We start from the raw sequence: 19,022 nt of genomic DNA on the forward strand, positions 1-19,022 counted from the left end.
CCTTGAGTTTAATTGAAGACTTGTCATCAGATGATCGAGACTCTTTTCTTATTTAAGTCCTCCATTTTTTTTATTTTTTTTTTGAAGTTAAGTCCATTATTGAAATGAGCGTGAAGTCATATTCATGACAACGTAGATGATTAATTCATCCATTAAACGTATAGATCTTAATTAGTGTGATTAAGAAAATAAAGATATAATAATCTTATAAACAACAGGAAGTACCTCTCAAACTTATACTTTCTCTATCTCAAAATAAGCATAATGTATTTTTAGATGGAGAGAGTAGACAATAGGAAGAATTTTTTAATTTGTTGAAATTGCGAATTTTATTGTCAAATCAAAATTCGACATATGACATTTTATTAATAAAAAGAAATTTGACAAATAAAATTTAAAACAAAACACAATTTTAAACAAGAAATACTATTTTTCTATTATTTTTTTTCTTTTTTAGTTAGAAACCAAAACACAATAGGACATAATAATTCATGATAAGAGTTTAATTAAGAATCAAATTATAATTTAAATAAATAATTTTTTTTCTTTTTTAATTAGGAACAAAATACATGTAAAAATTTCTAATAAAAGAAAAATAATTAGCTGCTCCTTGAGGAGTAGCATTTTGCTTCACTCTCCAATAATAAATGGACAATTAGAAAAGATAAAATATTAGTTTAATTTCATGTTTGTATGTATGTATTTTTTATACTTCAATTTTCGAGATTCGTAAAAAATAAAGATAAGTTATTATATCTTAAAATAAAATTGTAAACTTTGAGGAAAAAGTCTTATGATCATGTAGTCTTAATTCTAAATAATTTAGATTTTTTATCTTTATTACCTGACAATATTTAACTGATTGAAGTAGCAAAATGCTAGGAGCAAATTATTTTTCACAAAAGAAACACAATTATAATGTCTTGATGTACAGGATAAGCTAATCCCATTTTGGAATTGAATTCATTGAAAGAGATGAACAAGAAGTAGCAGAACTCTGAAGTGTGGCTTCGACCAGATGGATGTTGCCCCAAGATAATAGCCCTGACTCTGTTAGTAAACACGTGTTAGTATAGCCCTGACAATTATTTTGGGACAAATTAAGTTAGTATTAGGTTAGCGCGAACGGATAGTAATTAAAAGGTCTTTATGTTACAGCTCGTGAAGCAAGTTATGGAGGTTGCAAAAGAGATAGAATTATTAGCAAAGCTGCCTGACAAGATGAGGAAAAGCGATGTCAAGAAACAATTAGTTCCTTTGCAAGACGAATTTTCAGAGTTAAAGTGGAGAAAATATGAAGCAAGACTATGGATTCTGAGCGTAAAGAAAAGACTAGAGAAGAAAAAGGTACTGTATATAAGTAAATAAATTAAACTCGAAATATATTACACCTTATTATTTAGGTATACCTTTCGGCTTTCAGATCAACGCAAGCCATTAATTAATTAATAATGAGTATGTTTTGATTTGATGATGAACAGCGCAACTAGAGGCAAGCTGATTACAACTTACAAGGATGGCCTAAACAAAAACAACAAGAAGAGAAAATTCAGGAAATTGGTTCAAGACAATCCTAGAAGAGCTACATTTCTTTTCTTTTTTCTTTTTTTGCAATGCATCATTTCAATTTTATTCTACAACAAAAAAAGAAAAGAAAAAAAGAATAACAACTAAAATTAAAGCTTAGGGGATCTTCTGTAAAGACTGTAATTATTGACCAAAAAATTAGTATATCTCTACTTTTGATGGATGTATATAGCCCATTTGGAAGAAATAAAAACAAAAATATAGAGATTTCATGTAATCGTTAGTAACTATGGAAAAAAGGATATGCTTTCTTTCTTTCTTTATTGCAGTAGTAAAAACTCTAAACTTACATTTTCAGAATCGTGAGTGCTTACTCTAATTAAGATTCCACAGTGATTTTCTACCTGGTTAAACAACCCTGCACAACGATTGGCTTTGTTTGTGAATTGTCGTATTTTGAAGTTTCTTCCTGCTTATTCTCTAAGCAACAACCACAAACTTACATAATTCCGGATCAGTCGTGGTAGAAAAAATCATCAGGGCCATTGCAGCAAATATGATCCTTAGCCAAAAGCTTCTACAGAGCCACAACTCAACAACAATCTTACAGAACAATGTTTTTATTTATTTTAATTTCATATTTTATTGTCGAATTGACATGTGAGATGAATGTTTTTCTATTTATTATTTAAAAAGTCATTCTTAATCAAACTACAACACTCAATTTTATTTTTTAACTTTCTAAACTCTTATTCCTAATCAAAATTTTACTCCATTTTATTTCTATTTTCAATCTTCATAATTAAGACGAACATATATATATATATATATATATCGAAATTCAATATAATTTTTTTTATTTTAGAATTAAAATTTTAATTAAAATATATAGTTATGATCCGTCGTTTCCGTACCACGGATGGGCCTATGACTAGTACATTACAAAGTCAACTGCGGACATTTTGTTTGTTAGTCTAGCATGCGAAGCTGATCACAGCATTACTGTGCCAAGAAAAAGACGAGTGTTATTATTATGACTCCTAATTAAGATTATAAGAAGTCAAATTATTTTTCTGTTTCCTACTATTATTTCGTTCATTATCTGTATTGATTTAGTCAATAACTGATAACAACAAGTATTTAGTCTGCTAAAAAAGAAATTTGTTTCCCCCCACCATCAATGACCATCAATCGTAATTGCTACAATGGCATTAACTGGCATTAACTGCTACATTTTCAGATCTAAAACCCTTAAAGAGAAATAAAATATTCTGACAATATCCTGCAAGATCAATCTAGGCAACTCAAAAATGTGAATCACGACACAATTGAATATATATTTCAACCTAATTTTTTTATGGTCTATATTTTAACCTAATTTTATGGATGAAATAATCAGAAAGATATATTTTTGATTTTACCAATATGATATCTATATATAGGAGAGATAGAAAGATGTGTATAAAAATGTCAAAAATATTACTCGATCCTATATATTCTTTTGATACGGGAAGATTTCTTTTAGGATAATACCTAGGGAGCAGCCGATGGCTGAACATCACTCTCAAAATCAAACAAGTGTATTGCAGATCACCATTTAAGAAGTCCTTCTTTTAGTGTATTGTAGATCACCATTTAAGAAGTCCTCCTTTACATGTTCTGCGTGTAAATATATACCAGCCACGTTTATTCTCTTAACATAAAGTATGTCAGGTTATTCTCACAAATTATTCATTCCGATAATATATTTTTTTTTTAATTTTTCTTCGTACATTCAAAATGAGATATATTTAATTAATATTAATAAATGTGTATATCTCTTTTTAAATATATTTAAAAAATTAAAAAATATATATTAATAGACGGAAGTAATTTTCAAGACAAAACCCTAAACTAGTCAAGAAATTATTATGATTTTAAGAATTTAGGGTTCATTATTTCATTTTTAGGAGGTATAGTTTGTATAAAAAATAGATTGATGCATCCTAAATCGTAAAAGTATTTTATTTAACTACATCAATTATTATATTCGATAAACTCGACGAGATTAAAAATATAGACCTAACAAATTAAATATCATTAAGGGAAATAATTCAATTTCAAAAGGAATGCTGAATATTAAAAATAACAATTCTAAACTCTAATAAAATAAAATAGACATGTCAAAATTTTAAGGTGGTAACAGGCAATTGACTGCTCCCTGGTGGCAGCCAAGTACAATCCTTTTTTTTTATTAAGCACGCCACATACATGTATCTGTTCTATTTTATTTTTAGGCCTATAAGGTGTGCGAATTTTATTATAATAAGTTACCAAGCGAAAAAAGACCCAATATGATAGAGGGAAATAAATTAACGATAAGACAAAATTCTTATCCTCAAAATAAAAATAAAAAAAGACGACCAAAAGACAAAATTCTAGATTAACTTGAAGAAACGAACAAGTAGACGAAGGAAGAAAAAGGACACTGAACTATAGGAGAAACAAACTTTGGACAAACGAGAAACCGAAAGTCGACAAAAGACGAATAAAGTAAGCCACGATCTACTATTAAGCACCATGTGACTTTTGAAGGTTCATTAAGCAATCATCTGCGAATTTCGACAGCAAACTATACGAGGAACCGCCTTTGCTCGAAACTTTTCTTGAATTGTTTTTAAGATTTTCCATTCTAGTCCTTATATTTTTCCCTTCTTCATCATCCACCATGATCCGTCTCACAGCCTTGGATATCTCATCCCTAGTAATCACCCCGTCAGACGGTGGTCGGAGCCTCACCGCCACCTCCATATGCTCAGTCAACGCCGCCGCATTCATGCCCTGTTCCGCGTAAAATGGCCACGCAATTACGGGAACTCCGTTGACTATACTCTCTAGAGTAGAGTTCCATCCCACGTGGGATATAAATGCACCGGTCGATGGATGTTTCAAGATTTCGGTTTGCGGGGCCCAATTTGGGACCACTACTCCGGTTTGTTTGGTTCGAGCCATGAACCCATCGGGTAGATAATCATTTGGAGTGATGTGTTTATCGTTTTTATTTCCTACGTCGAAATATGAAGCGTCCACGTTTTCGGCCGGAGGTCGAACCACCCAGACAAATCTCTGCTGGCTCAGCTCTAAACCGAAAGCCAATTCCTTCAACTGTTGAGCCGATAGAGTCCCACCGCTACCAAATGAAATGTAAACCACCGATTTTGGAGGCTGCGAGTCTAGCCAATTCAAAACATAGTTCTCCTGAACTGTCGGTCCAACATCCCTCACTAACGGTCCGACCTGTAGAACCGGGACAACATTGGACCCGCCAAAAATCCTACTATCATCTCTCAGCGCTTTCAGTGAGACTGGCTCGAGATCCTCAAAACTGTTGACTAGTATCCCATCAGACTTCAACATTCCTCTTGACATATTTTCTTCGACCGCTGCAATACCTACACCACTCGGGTCTGTGAAGATTTCACAAGTATCCTCGAACCGGATCGGTTCACAACCGGGAAGGCGAAGCGGTTCGTGACGGATCATGTGGTCATCTCTCGCCTTTGAATCTAAAAACGGTATGTGTAACATGACGGCAAGAAACCAAGCTCCGGTTGTCATGAAAAAGTACTTTGAAAAGTTGAATTCCTCGGCGATGGAAAAAGCTTCCGTTCCGAACAAGTCAACGATCAGAACCGTCGGTCGAACCGGAATGGAACCGATTTCAGACCGAAGACTAGGAATTGATTTATTCATAGAGATGCGACATTTGGCTCCAACAGGAATGGAGGGGTCGACATCAGAAAGGTCAACCGGAGGGAGAGAAACGATTCGGAGTTTTTCTGGGTTCGGTGATCGGAGAATCTGCTCAGACCCTGCAACGGAAGAATCAGACGCGACGACGAAAAGGGTGGCTTGGAAGTTGTGATGATCGACGAGGGCTCGACTGAGCTCAAGGAAAGGGATTAAGTGACCCATTCCTGGGCTCACGAAGAGTACTGCATGAGGATTTGAGCTGATCTGCATATTAATCTCTCTGTGTTAAAATATTTGAAGGAGCTAGAGCTAGCTTTGGAGTATACTACTGTAATGTAATCTAATACTTAACTCTGTGTATAAAACAAATTAAGAAAAGCTGGCTAAGGTATTTATAGAAATTGAATGCGCGTAACGGTATTCATAAATTAATATATAGTCTATACCAAAATTGTCTAGCCTTGTTAGTGTATGGCCTGCTGAGATTTTTTTTCCCCTCCAAATTAATTGCTCAATAAAATATCTTAAATATCTGAATTATTTAAAAAAAAAATATTAAACTTTAAAAAGTGAAGAAATTAATTTACTTAAGATAAGCTAATTAATTAAATAATTCCTATCCAAAGAAAAATAAAATCAGTAAGTCACTATACCTCAATCACATTTCTTTTTTTTTTACATTTTCATTTTAAAAGGAAAAGAAGAAAAGAGTTACTGGTACATTTGAATTTAGACATAATTAATTTATATATTTGGTTGGCGTGGTGCTAAAATTGGAGCCGATTAACTAGAGATTTAAAGAAAGGATAATTTGAGATAGGGATGAATAACGCCAGAATTATTTGCGTGGCGAATAAGTGAACGAGACATTGAATAATAAAGGCGAGTGAATTAACTATTTAACTATACGACCTTAAATAGAGTATTCATTCACTTTATTTGAACCGGAAAACGCATGAAGTTAGTATATATTATTCTAGTCCACTTCAAGTATATATTTATAATAAAATTTATTTTAATTTATTTTAAATAGTTTTTTTATGAAATTAATATATATTTTAATTTTTTTTCAATTTTATTCTAAAATAAATATTTTATTTTAAATAAATATTTATGATTTTTAAATAATAAATAATAAATAGACATATAATTTATTTTATCGTTAATTATTTTTTTAAAATTCGTAATTTTTATTATAAATTTTATTATAAGACACTTGAAATGAACCGAAGAGAATATATTAGATGAAGCCATTAATATTGGAAACGATGGTAGGCAAAACAGCCATTCGATAGAATTAATACTCCATAACTGTAGCATCCAATAACGTTGTCTTGTCTGTCTTATAAATCCAGGCTTCTGAATTCTTCTGATAGAATTCAATTCAATAATTAAGCCAGTAATTAATTAAAACTAGTTACTCAATGTCGGTCAACTTCAAGTTTTGCGGAATAAAATTTATTTTGGTTTATTTTAAATATTATTATTTTCGTTTCAAAATAAATGTAAATTTTTCAATATAATTTACATGTAAAAATTTACATCTATTTTAGGATGGAGGAAGTATTTTAAGAAATTCATATATATTTGAACTATTTTTTCCAATCTTACCTCTATATTAAATTCAATAATTACACTATTTGAATAAATATTTATGGTTTTTGAATAATAAGCAATGCACATGTAATTTTTTTTTTATCATTAATGATTTTATAGTATAACCTCAATAAAATAATAACCTCGTTAAAATAATAAATTTTTTCGATCCCGACTTACAATTTTAAGGAAAAATTATATATCGATAAATTAATATCTCACTTAAATAATAAATTTCTTCATTCTCGACAGTATTAATTTAAAGAAGTTCAATTATATTAAGATTCACAACTTTCACTACACGACTTGAAATGGATGGAGCGGAGTATTTGACTTCTTAAAAAATAAGTTATCTGAAAGATTATCCCTATATTGTAATTATACGAGCAGCCTCCTCAATTACACGTAACAAGAAGTTCTGGAGACAAAATCGATCGCGTCTCTTTCTTTCTTTCTTTTTCTTTTTTTCTATATAATGCAATAACCCACCTGGTCCGTTTTTCTTCTTTAATCCTTATTGTTTGATTCAGACGTATTTTTTAATGGTTAAAATCATTTTCGTATGTCTGATCAGATAGCAAAACTTTTTTTTTATCAGATAGCAAAACTTACTGACGATTACGAGTCTTTTTTGCAGGAAATTATAAATGTAAACTATAAAAAATAAACGTCAACATTTTGAAACGAATTCTGAATGTAGTGAACATTCTTAGTCCGATCGGTTTTTCCATTGCCGGTCGGACTCCCTAATGACCTTAATTAACGTTAATCATCAACCAGCAATGCAATAGCCGGGCAAAGCTTGTCGTTTTCCTAGGACCGGCTGTCCGCTGTACATAGAGTTTTTAAGGATAAAAATGTAAATTTATCATATAAATAACTATTAATTAATACTAAAAAAATTAAATTTATGTAAAATATTAGACTAAAGAGTTAATAATGATGCTTTTACTTTTAGAATCTTATTTTTATTTTTTATCTACAATAAATAAATAGTAATGCGAATGTCAAAACTTGATTCCACAATATAATCTATGATTAAAATAATTCAGTTTTATTTTACTATGGTCTATATTAGCAGCAATTAGTTTCAAGCGACGCTTGAACTCTTTAACTTGATAAAGTAGTAGCACTCCGTCAATTGATTGGAAGGAGATGACATCTTCAAAGTTACGACTTTTATATTTAGACCAAACATATGTCTCTATAAATCTCAGATTGAGTAAATTAAATTTAAATATGATTCAACGTCTACACAGTGTGATATTTCGTCTAAACATGTATAACAAAATATTAAATTTATTAAAACGACGTGCAATTTGCACATGAATAATATTTTATTTGATATAGTCAAAATTTAACAAATATATTAATTTCCCCCTTTCAGAATCATGTATGAAGATAACAGCAGAAAATAATTAATATGAATAATTGAGCAATCATATCAATATATTATGACATGTTCTAACTTCTTTCTCCCTTTTTAACCTTACTAGCTAGCTGAGTGGTGCTACTTGTCCCGAGTCTGGAGTACAGAAATCCTACCTAGCTGCTGACATGCATATGCCACGTCACTCCATCACTTAAATTTTTTAAAACCAGTTAAACATCAAATTATTCTTATTTAATAAAGAAATTATTAATTAGTGAACAATTAATTAGCACCCCCAGACATTTATATATCTACAGAAAATTCATCAGTTGATTCCTATTCTCCTACGTTTCTTCTGCTTGTCTTCAACATTTTGGGTTCTAAGAGCATCTTTAGTGTAAGGTTTAAATTTGGATGTCAAGTTACGCCACATCATTAACAACTAGATAGAAAGTTAATACAATTGAGATTTATAAAATTTGAGCTCCTATATTCCGGTGTATAGTTTCAACCTTTTTAAATTTTAAATTTAATGTAATATATATATAATACAGTAAAATTTATGATATGTAAAATAAATAATGATATTTATTTTTATAATCATCAAAGCTATCAAACTAATCATCACAATTGAGTTCATTTGATTGACCAATACCACTGGCTGAATTTGATATATTTGAATTCATCTTTTCTACCGGAAAAAATAAATAAATAAATAAAATGAGTGAAAGAGTGACGTTGATCAACAGGTAGACTTGGATTAGATATTTAACAACGTAGAAACTTGAAGAAGAGTAGAAGACAAAGAAGAGGAATAAACTTAAATGGTGTGTGTTTTCAATAGCTATGTATAGAACAAATAAATTATCCACAATTAAAAGTTGATTTTGATTGGTCTATTATAATTTGGGATTGGTCCTGAAAGGAAGGTTTCTAAGAAAAAAAATTGGACTTTTAAATGTCAACTCAGAAGATCAACATTTTCCTCTAATGCAAAGAAAGTTCCAACTTTAATGATATAAAATATTTGAGTCTTACAGTGGAGATGATCTAATTTTAGATTTTATTTTATGTAACTATAAAAAAAAATCATTAGTTGAATCCTAAGAACTAAAAATAACCAGTACGTATCTTATAACAGCAGCTAAAAAGGACAAAGCTTTTACTAATCGGAATCCGAGTACAAGAACCGATTCGATATCATAGAATCCAAACAGAGGGGCATGACCCAAACAAACATGACAATATTGGGATAAAGTACCACTGTTTGTCCTAATTTTACCGAAAATCGAGACCTGAATCGTCTCTAGCCAACCGTCATCCTTACGAAAGATTGGGTTCATATGAAACAAAATCCAAAAATATTTTGATAATTCTATAAATTAACCGGAACAACTCTCTCTTCCTTCAAAGCCTCTCTTATCGACATAATCGTCCTCCTGTCGGTTTGAGTAACCGTAGAGTTTCAAAAACCTTTTGCCGGTTGAACACAATCGGATGATCTAAAGATACAAAAGGGTATGTTATATTGAAGCTCTCGCGCAATTTCTTGAGGGGTTCAAGTACCCAATGGTAGATGCTCTGTTGTCGATGGTGATTGAGATTTGAGACGGAGTTGAGAAGAAGACATTTTTTTTTGAATAAGAAAAGAAGACATTTACCTTTACTTAATTATTTAGTTTTTTTTTTTTTTATGAAATTAGAATTTGAAAGGTTTAACTGGTTTTAAAAAATTTAAGTGATGGAGTGACGTGGCATGTCCATGTCAGCAGCTTCTGTACTCCAGACTCGGGACAATTAACACCACTCTAGCTAATAACCATAAAAAAAAAAAAAAAAAAAAAAAAAAAAAAAAAAAAAGCTAATAACTCCCTATGCTTGTATATAAACCACGACACCTTATTTAATACAGTCATTTTTTAGGAAATCAGTATCTAATATAGAAACTGGACACAATATTGTGAGACGGAGAATTATATATTTATTCAAATTGCTAAGTTTCGACTCTCAATTAATTAACTTTAATTCCTAAATGTGACCCAAAAAAAAAAAACAAAAAAAAAAACTAAAGTTTAAATGCACATACATGGGAGAGAGATCTACGTACGGTTCTGTTAGGTTAGGGCATGATAGAAATAGGTAACTGAATATTGTTAGAAATTGATCATATATAAACACGGTGTAGATGTTTGACAGTTATGAGCAAGATCCACTTTCATTTACATGATCGATTAAGAACCAGGTGGATTTTGGGATTTCTTAACTTAATTTTTAGTATACAAAAGTAAATAATCTGACAAATCATGTCATAGATGACCACCCTAAAACGGAAAAGGAGAATATTTTGAGAGAGCTAATTTTGCAGGGGTATTATATACACATGTTGATCATCAACAGTTGATGATGTAGATATACTAAAAGTGGTGCGTTTGTTACGCAAGATTCAATATGATATGGCAAATTATTTTGTCCCAAATAAGTATTTAGTATAAATTAGGGACTGACATGTTCATTTGAGATAATTTTATGAAGAACATTTAATTTTCTTGTCCCATAGAATTTGGTAGGACAAATTGGGACAGACACTAAAAAATTATTATGACCAGCGTAACAAACGCATCTAATAGAGTGTTTGGAAATCCCATATGTAGATACAGTAGAGATTATCTCTTCGAACAAACAAAATATTTCCTAGAAAAAATTTCTACAGTGTATAAAAATATTTTCTAACCTTTGAATAAGAGTAATCTTCGATATGAAATCATTTAAATAATCTTTTTAAACAATGAATTTTTAATATTTAAAATTGTGTTTAATATTTTGCTGCACGTATATTCAAGTTTTAAAATGTATGTATTAATCTATCAAAATGGTGTCGAGAGCACCTAACTTGTCGGTTTTTTGAGAATGTCACATCTATCGTACCGTAAATTTTATAGTTGAAGATGCAAATATTGTATTAGAAAAATGTAAGTTTTTTCTTAAATCTGTTTATCCGACATCCCGGATTTAAAAAAAAAATTGAAATATCAATACATAATTGATTTAAAGGCTGTTTATAACATAAGAAATTACTTGGAAGGCCATTGGAAAAATACTTAACGATTGGACCAATCTACATATTGCTATGGAGTCAACTGGGTTTGAATACAGTAAGAGCTGGTTATTCGTGTCTCAAAAAATAAACATCAGATACATACATCTAAATTAAATATTGAAGCGGAAAAATATATATTAAATTTTTAAAGGGAGTATATGTATAAATATTTATACAATATAATTTTTATAATGTATAATTTTTTATTCATGATGTATCATTTTATTTGATAGTGTAAATGTAAAATATTATATATATATATTTAATTCTTCTACTAAAAGAATAAGAATTAAAAAAATTATATATTCTTTATATGTTATATGTATTAGTGTAGTGTCCGAACGTTGTCTTGGACTTTTTGTACATATATATTGTAAGTAGTATTAGAGTTTAAGTGATGTTTATTTTTATTATACAGTATATAGAAAGTGATTTGGAAATTTATTTTAGCTTAATTCTTCATAATTTTCATTGTCACAAATATAAATATATATATATATATAAGTATAGGAGCCAAATAAAATAATTTGTCGAGCAAGATATAGTCTAATGGTTAGACAATTTTATTATCGTAAAATCATGGATGTGATCGATTTCATGAGGAGATGACTTTTTGAATGGATATAATTTGCATTAAGACTTTATAAAAATAAAAATAAAAAAAGATGCAAAAAGGCTCATAAAAATTTCATTCACATATATTAGTAAAGAACTAATATAAGAGAGGATGACCAAAACCCAATTTTGTGGCCAAAATACTCATTTCACTATTAAAACCACCGTTCATCGATTTCGTCCGTTGGATTCGATCAAATTTGGTCCAAAAACGAATCGAATCGTCTATTTTCGATCGAAAACAACCAAAATAGGAACTTACTTTTTTACCCTCGTTCTTACATGTCTGAGAGGATGGCTTGGGGGCAAAAACGTAAAATGAATGTAGAATTACTTTTTTACCCTCTCTTATGCCGCAACTTTGCCTCCAGCCAGAACGAATCAGAGCGTGCCACGTGGCAAGCACTCCCTCTCTCCTCCAAAATAAATTCAAAATTTTGAAGCCTCGTATCTACAAATTGGAGCCGATTTACGATATTGATATCAATACAAAAATGTAGACACGTATTTTTACAATCAAATGAGAGTCGTTTCATATTTTTCCGACGTCATATGAATATTTTATGAATTTTTTAAAAAAATGAACGAATTTTTAATTAAAATCAGATTTACCCTCAACTTTCTCTTAAAATTCCGGACCGCCTCAAAGTCTCACGAATAACACTTGGCTCGAATAACCGCAACACTAATTAACTAAGGAGTAATAAAAAAACAGCTAGGGTTTGGAATTGTGCATAGTCAAAGTCTCACGAATTCGTAAATTAAGGAACACAATTTGTAATTAACGTTGTACAAACGAATATGACAAATCATATCAAGCCTCAGGACAAAAAGAACAGAAGCCATATGAAAATCGACGTTAGAATCAAGTTCTGATATGATCAGTAATTAATTAATAATAATTCACGATCCACTAACGATTTTTGTTCCACAATTTTAAAACCTCATTCTTAATTACGTATATAACTCATATGATTGACCGCGTACATAAACGTTAATATCATGATTTTTTTTCTTCTTCTGAAATTGAGGGAGTATAACTATTGCTATATATTCCTCCATTCCGTATTAGATGTAATTTTTTTTCCTAAACAAATATATTTGCGACGTTTATATTATCTACATTTATTTGTTTATGCATGGATGGATCGAAATCGATATTACAATATATCCTTTTAGAGCTTGTAACGACAAATGATCAAATGTTGAAGAGATGATATGTGATCAGAGAAGCAACAACTGATATGATAAATGCAATTTTTTTTTTAATTTTTTTTAAGAAAATAAAATTGTTGGCCGGCATTTTAATTAGCTAATGGCGCTATGCAATATTGCACGGACTGCAAATTTGTAAGCTTCAGTTCGTAACATGAGTATTGTGAAGTTTAGTCAAACTCCATTAAATTTTCCGCCTAATTGACTAACTCACAGAAGGTTGTTTAGCATTAAGAATCCATTTGGAAGAAATTAAATAAGCCTTCCCTGGAATTTGTTTAACTCATTCTTGATTCACTGCATTTCCTACAAAAATATATATTTCTTCCAACTTTTTTTACATGCATAATACAAAACCACCCACACAAACTCCCTCCCTAAAATTAAACTCATGTCAGCTGTAGTAATATAAAATGTCTTTTAAGTATCGGGATCATGATGGGTGAAAGTTATATCTTTTTTTTTTTTTTTAAGGTATATATCTATTTGTTAATTTTTGAATAAAAAGTTTTATTTATTTAGTTATACACCATCGTAAAACAAAAATATTGGCTTCCTACTTTTTTTTAACAAAATATTTACTTCCTAAAGATCCTCCTGGCCTTCTTACATAAAGGCCATTCACTTGGCCTAGTCTCTTGATTTGGGTAAAGCCCATATCTATAAGTGCCCAAAATTGGACAATGGATACACCAGATTGTCCATGAATGAACCTTGGGAAAGAAACCATTTGTATACTACTTACATGTTTTCATGGGCATGCATTGAACACTCTAAACAAAATAATGCTACAGACTAAAAATTATTGTTAGAAGAATTTCTCGAAGAGTAAAACAACTTGAGAAGATTCCTTCCCTGAGCCCGTACCCTTGAATCAAGATCACATGTATCACAGTCCAATGAAACAGATATGAGGAATCAAAACTACTTTGACGGAATGTCGATAAAACGTTCATTGTCGGAATAACTCACAGCCAGCCTGCCAGCCAGCCAACCAACCAACAGTACTGACTGACAGAGAGTATGAAGAAACACTACCTAGTGTAGTTATAATAAAATGCATTTAAGAGTTACAAACAAGCAGAATAGCAGATAGCACACTGTTTCGAGTTGATATGGAGAATTCTGAAAGCACTAGAGTAGTAGTATTATTTAGATGCAGGCATGGTCGAAGAAGAAGATGGTTCTGTTCGGAGCTCCTTAACAACAGCAGCCAGTGCCTCAGGGTTGAGACCAAGATCACAAAGCGCGATCAGCACGGAAAGCGTATGGCGATCTAGCCCTGTCTCTAGAATGTTGGACATCTGAAACGCTAGATCCAGAGATTCTCGGGCACTTTTTGCCGCTTCCGGATCCATAAATTGTTACCTGATCAAGAATGAATGAAGCAACGATACATGTCCTCAATCTCAGCATCATATGATTTCAAGCCGTAGTCGGCTCATAAGCTAGCTAACAAATTATGAACTAGAGCATATTGACAACAATTAGCGAGACAAGTGATTCGATTCAACACAAAAATACAATAACGTCAAGTGATTGAGTGAGTGATTATGTCAAAATTTCATTGAAGACTGAACAATATTAAGAGAAAACATGTACCTTAGATGTTAATTGGAAGTTCGGGCGGCGACGATGACGGATGCTCAGTTAGCTGGTTTTTTTATTCTGACAGCTGATCGGAGACTGAGAATGACAGAGCTTGACGACGTAAGAGAGCGACTCGTCAACGCAAACGTCGTCACCGAGATGGGAAAGTTTTCGCCTAGCTTTAGATTTTGAAAATTGACACTTGATGATGATGGCGACGAGATGAAGAAGAGAATCGGAGATTTTGTGTAGTCAAGGAATTTTGACTTTCCTGGTTAATTGCTCCTTCTCTTGGTTTGGGCCACCTCTTAATTACTCTCGGCCCAATTGGATTGCAGCCCCTTTTGTCTACGCTTACTCTGATTTACACCGGAAATCTTGGATTTTTCCGACAATTGCACGTCCACTATTATTGAATTCACTTTTCCTCGTCATTATCAGTTCCCATGCCCATACCGTCGAGATACTGATTAGAATTTTTATTGATGAAAGTGATACTGATTAGATTAGCTAGCAACTTATTTACTATTATGAAGCTTGGCCCAAAGTAAGGTAGATTAAATTTTTATTACCAAAGCTTCTACTTTCCTCCTTGTATAAAAGCCATCAATGGCATTGTGAACAAGTTAGTTGAATCAATAATAAAGTAGTTTCTCTCAAATTGTTTTGTTCAATACTCGAAATTCAATACATAGACCAAAGCCAAAGAAGTGAGCCGCAAAAACAGGAGTCCCATCGTGACGACGAAGCGAAAAAATTAAGGGCGTCTTTAGTTTTAGGAAATTCTCCCTTAAAAGCTGTTTATTGAAGTTTCAAAAAAATTGGAAAAACGGAGACGCTCGAAATTGAATGTCAGAGTTCAATTCCTAGTCGAATTTTAGCTCTGCTCTTTGTACTAACTATACAATACTTCAAGAGTAGCCGAACACGAATAATCCTTATTTAATGATAAATTAAATATACAAGAAGCTACTTTCTCCTCAAGTTAATTCATTTAATTGAACACGCTCTATCGTGCAACAACTTTTTGGGTTTTAGGGTTGTCAATTTAGATCCAATTCATGAATATTCGATCCGATCCGTTACGGATCCGATCGGATTCGAATCGAAAAGTCCGCGGATTGGATCGGATATTAAAAATTATTATCTGAAAAATCCGATCAAATATATTATTATATAAATATAATAGTATTAATATTATTATTTTAACAATAAATACAAAACTCAATACACATAACTCATTAAATAAAGTCTATTTTTTGTGAATTTAATTAAAAGTAATGTAAAAAATAATTAAAAAAATCTTAAAAATAAAAATATTTGCATACATTTGACATTTTATAATGATTAAATTTAATTTTTTAGAAATTCGGATTGGAATTTTATTTTTTTTAGCAGATCGGATTCAAATGCTATTGTGAATTTCAGCGGATCGAATAATAGCGTCGGATTTTTTTTCGGATTGGATCGACTCGAAAAAACTAAGGGAATATCTTATCCGCTCCGTTGCCAACCTTACGAACAGATAAAAAGACGATACACGTGTATACATAAATACATTCATAAAGTTTCCTCAGAAATTGGGAGTGAAGACATTCCAATGCACCATGCTATGCAAGCAAAAATAAAGAAAGTACAGCTTCAAGTTCAATGCAGTCAAAGCAGATCCATAAATAAATGAAAAGAAAAGAAAATTAAAAATGTTTACGACACAAAGCCACATACCTTTATTCAGAACATCTCACATGGAGTTAAGGGGAAGGGGGAGTGGACCCTCCTTCAAGGTATCTTCCTTCCCTTCCATGAATGAACCTTGGAAAAGCAATAATTTTTATATGTTTTCATGGGCATGTATTGAATACTCTATACAAATAATGCTACAGACTACAAATTATTGTAAGAAAAAAACAACTTGAGAAGATTCCTTCCCTGATCCCGTACCCTTGAATCAAGATCACATGTATCACAGTCCAATGAAACAGATATGAAGAATCAAAACTACTTTCAATGAAAAAAAGTCCATTGTCGAATTAGATCATACATTAGATACTACTACTACTCAACTAGCTTCAAATAGTTTTGAAGTATATATCTGCAACAATAATGAATAATACATTCTGTAAAATCTTCTTCTACAAAGACCACATCACAATTGAGATATTTATGTAGGGTCCTATTCATCAATCAAGAATCAAAGAAACTACTACTTTTTAGGCATCAACAATAGAAGGAAGTGCACATATAACCCTTCCTAATTGTCCCTTCGTATGAAAACTTGGGGACAACTATCCAATTCCAGCTTAAGCCTTGCCTAATAAGGTACTTGATAAGAGAATGGATACATGACAGATTCATAATTCAGTTGAATGCCCAGGAGAAATTAACTGTACATAATAATACTTAAAACACGGGGATACCGATTTTGGAGCGTGCTTTGGCGTTTAAATGCTTATGCATGCACTTTTCCATTTCCAAGTGTAAGCTCCAAATCGTCAGCTCCAACTTCGTGAATTATCTCCCCTTCCCATGCCATCACTCTGCCATTTTCAAACTCAAACTCTGAGGTTCTCCCCTTCTCCAATACTGCCCCCCACGCCGCGTCTCCGTGCCCGTTGACCACTTTCTGCTTGACAAGATTGAAAGTTGGCGAAGGCGGAGCAGTAACTGCATTTACCGAATTTGCCCCTGACTGGAAATTAACCCAGCGGCCAGAGTCCACAGTGGAGGCATCTGACTCATCACATTCTGGTATCGGAGGCGTAAGATGATGGTGGCGTGTAGGACTCGACGGGGCTGAGACGGCAAATATCGGATTGCGAAACGCATTTAAGGATACATTAAGGGATCCCCAATCGGGTTTCCGTTTCGAACCTCTTGATGTAGGAGAAGAAAGCGGAGGGGTTACCGGAGCGCTATTAGATATTCTGAGAGGTGGAAGACTTAGGTTGGCTGGAATTGCAGCTATGTTATGTAGGAATGGGAGAAGATATGTGGATGGATTACTTCCCTCATAGCGATTCGGGCTTGGGAATGAGGATGAAGTCGGACTGGCGTGGTAAGATGGTACTGGACTGGGAAAACTTGAGGATTGAGGACTTGGTTGTATGGAAGAGCACGTACTAACATTTCCTGAAGCTCCGGGAAGGTCACATGGTGGTGGCCGGCATCCCTGTTACAAGACATATTAACTAGAGCAGTCAGATAAAGTGAATGAATTGAAACAAAATGCAGAAGAACTGAATCCAAAGACAGCTCAATTTAAAGGATCATAATGAAATTCATAGTGTTTTTTTAATTGAAAGCGGACTTCAACATAAGTAGCCAGCAAATTCCCAAAATTCATTTCGAACAAATAATTGTAGATCTTAAAAGCCAGGAAAAATAAATGCTTTGTTGACTCAAACGATTCATAATACAACTTGATGAATCATCGATGATGATTCGCCCAAAAGGGAAAGAGAACTCATAACATCAATCTGCTTTTTTCTAGCAAACTTGTCCAATTTCCACGATCCAAACTAGACGATTAATTGAATATCAAAATCAACGTCAAAGTGGATGAAGCTCAATTCATATGCAGCATATTAGATCTATAATTCAGATGAGGAAATGAATTTAAAAAGGTATGTTATCGTAAGAGAATTGAGACCTTGCGATAAGTAGTTCCATCTTCTTCGACGATCCAACCAGCTTCATTACAGAGTGCTTTCAAGACTTCATTATTATCACAGTGTTTTGGAAGCTTGAAGTTGCCTTGAGCTCTAAGTCCAGTGTATATCTTAGCAGCTATGGCTCTTCTCCTTCGCTCCCTCCTCTTGTTGTTCTCTCTCTCCTTCCATGTCGGTAATCTCCCAGAAGCTCCCGTCATCTCTATTAGCAAATTACAGTCAAACAATCAATCAATCCAACGCCAGCCACCAGTTCTCCGATCTCTCTCTCTCTTACTCTCTCTTGAAGGGGTTTTTCTCTCTACCTCGCTGGATCGTTCTCTGAAGCAAGTAATGTATTGTTTCTTCTATTGAAGAAGTTTTGTTTGCTGCTTTCTTATTTATCTCTCTCTCTCTCTCTCCCATGTCTGCTTTTTCACACACTCCGTTGAAAAAGTGAAACACCACGTAAGTCCTCTAAACTATGAGAAATGATCATTTTAGTCCTAAATTATAGAATTTGGTCGTTAAAATTGTGATTCTCTTTTTAAGAAGTCGAGTGAGAATATATGTCAGTAGTAAAGAGTCAGCAGTCCTAAAACTTTTGCACATGATTGTCAGTGAAAGGTGG

The 19,022-nt window shown here is 32.4% G+C and overlaps 2 protein-coding genes across 2 annotated transcripts; both read right to left on the reverse strand.

Moving 5' to 3' along the window:
- Positions 1 to 4,077: 4,077 nt before the first annotated feature.
- Positions 4,078 to 5,529, reverse strand: LOC139881946 (UDP-glycosyltransferase 72E1-like). Its single transcript, XM_071866334.1, has one exon. It carries the CDS (start codon positions 5,527 to 5,529, stop codon positions 4,078 to 4,080), a length of 1,452 nt encoding a protein of 483 aa, XP_071722435.1.
- An 11,664-nt stretch (positions 5,530 to 17,193) lies between these two features.
- Positions 17,194 to 18,612, reverse strand: LOC139881960 (protein BZR1 homolog 1-like). Its single transcript, XM_071866347.1, has 2 exons — positions 18,394 to 18,612; positions 17,194 to 17,913 (listed from the first exon to the last, which is right to left on the reverse strand). The coding sequence occupies exons 1-2, from the start codon at positions 18,610 to 18,612 to the stop codon at positions 17,194 to 17,196; spliced, it is 939 nt and encodes a 312-aa protein (XP_071722448.1).
- Positions 18,613 to 19,022: the final 410 nt, after the last annotated feature.

Source organism: Rutidosis leptorrhynchoides, unplaced genomic scaffold (assembly GCF_046630445.1).
Source record: "Rutidosis leptorrhynchoides isolate AG116_Rl617_1_P2 unplaced genomic scaffold, CSIRO_AGI_Rlap_v1 contig212, whole genome shotgun sequence".
NCBI classification, from domain to species: Eukaryota; Viridiplantae; Streptophyta; class Magnoliopsida; order Asterales; family Asteraceae; genus Rutidosis; species Rutidosis leptorrhynchoides.

What these genes read in the sequence shown, in the direction of transcription:
- LOC139881946 (XM_071866334.1), bottom strand. Translation starts at nt 5,529, where the DNA reads ATGCAGATCAGCTCAAATCCTCATGCAGTACTCTTCGTGAGCCCAGGA.
- LOC139881960 (XM_071866347.1), bottom strand. Translation starts at nt 18,612, where the DNA reads ATGACGGGAGCTTCTGGGAGATTACCGACATGGAAGGAGAGAGAGAAC. An exon ending in ATGGAACTACTTATCGCAAG is followed by an intron (nt 17,914 to 18,393) that starts GTCTCAATTCTC and finishes GTCTTGTAACAG; the next exon opens with GGATGCCGGCCACCACCATG.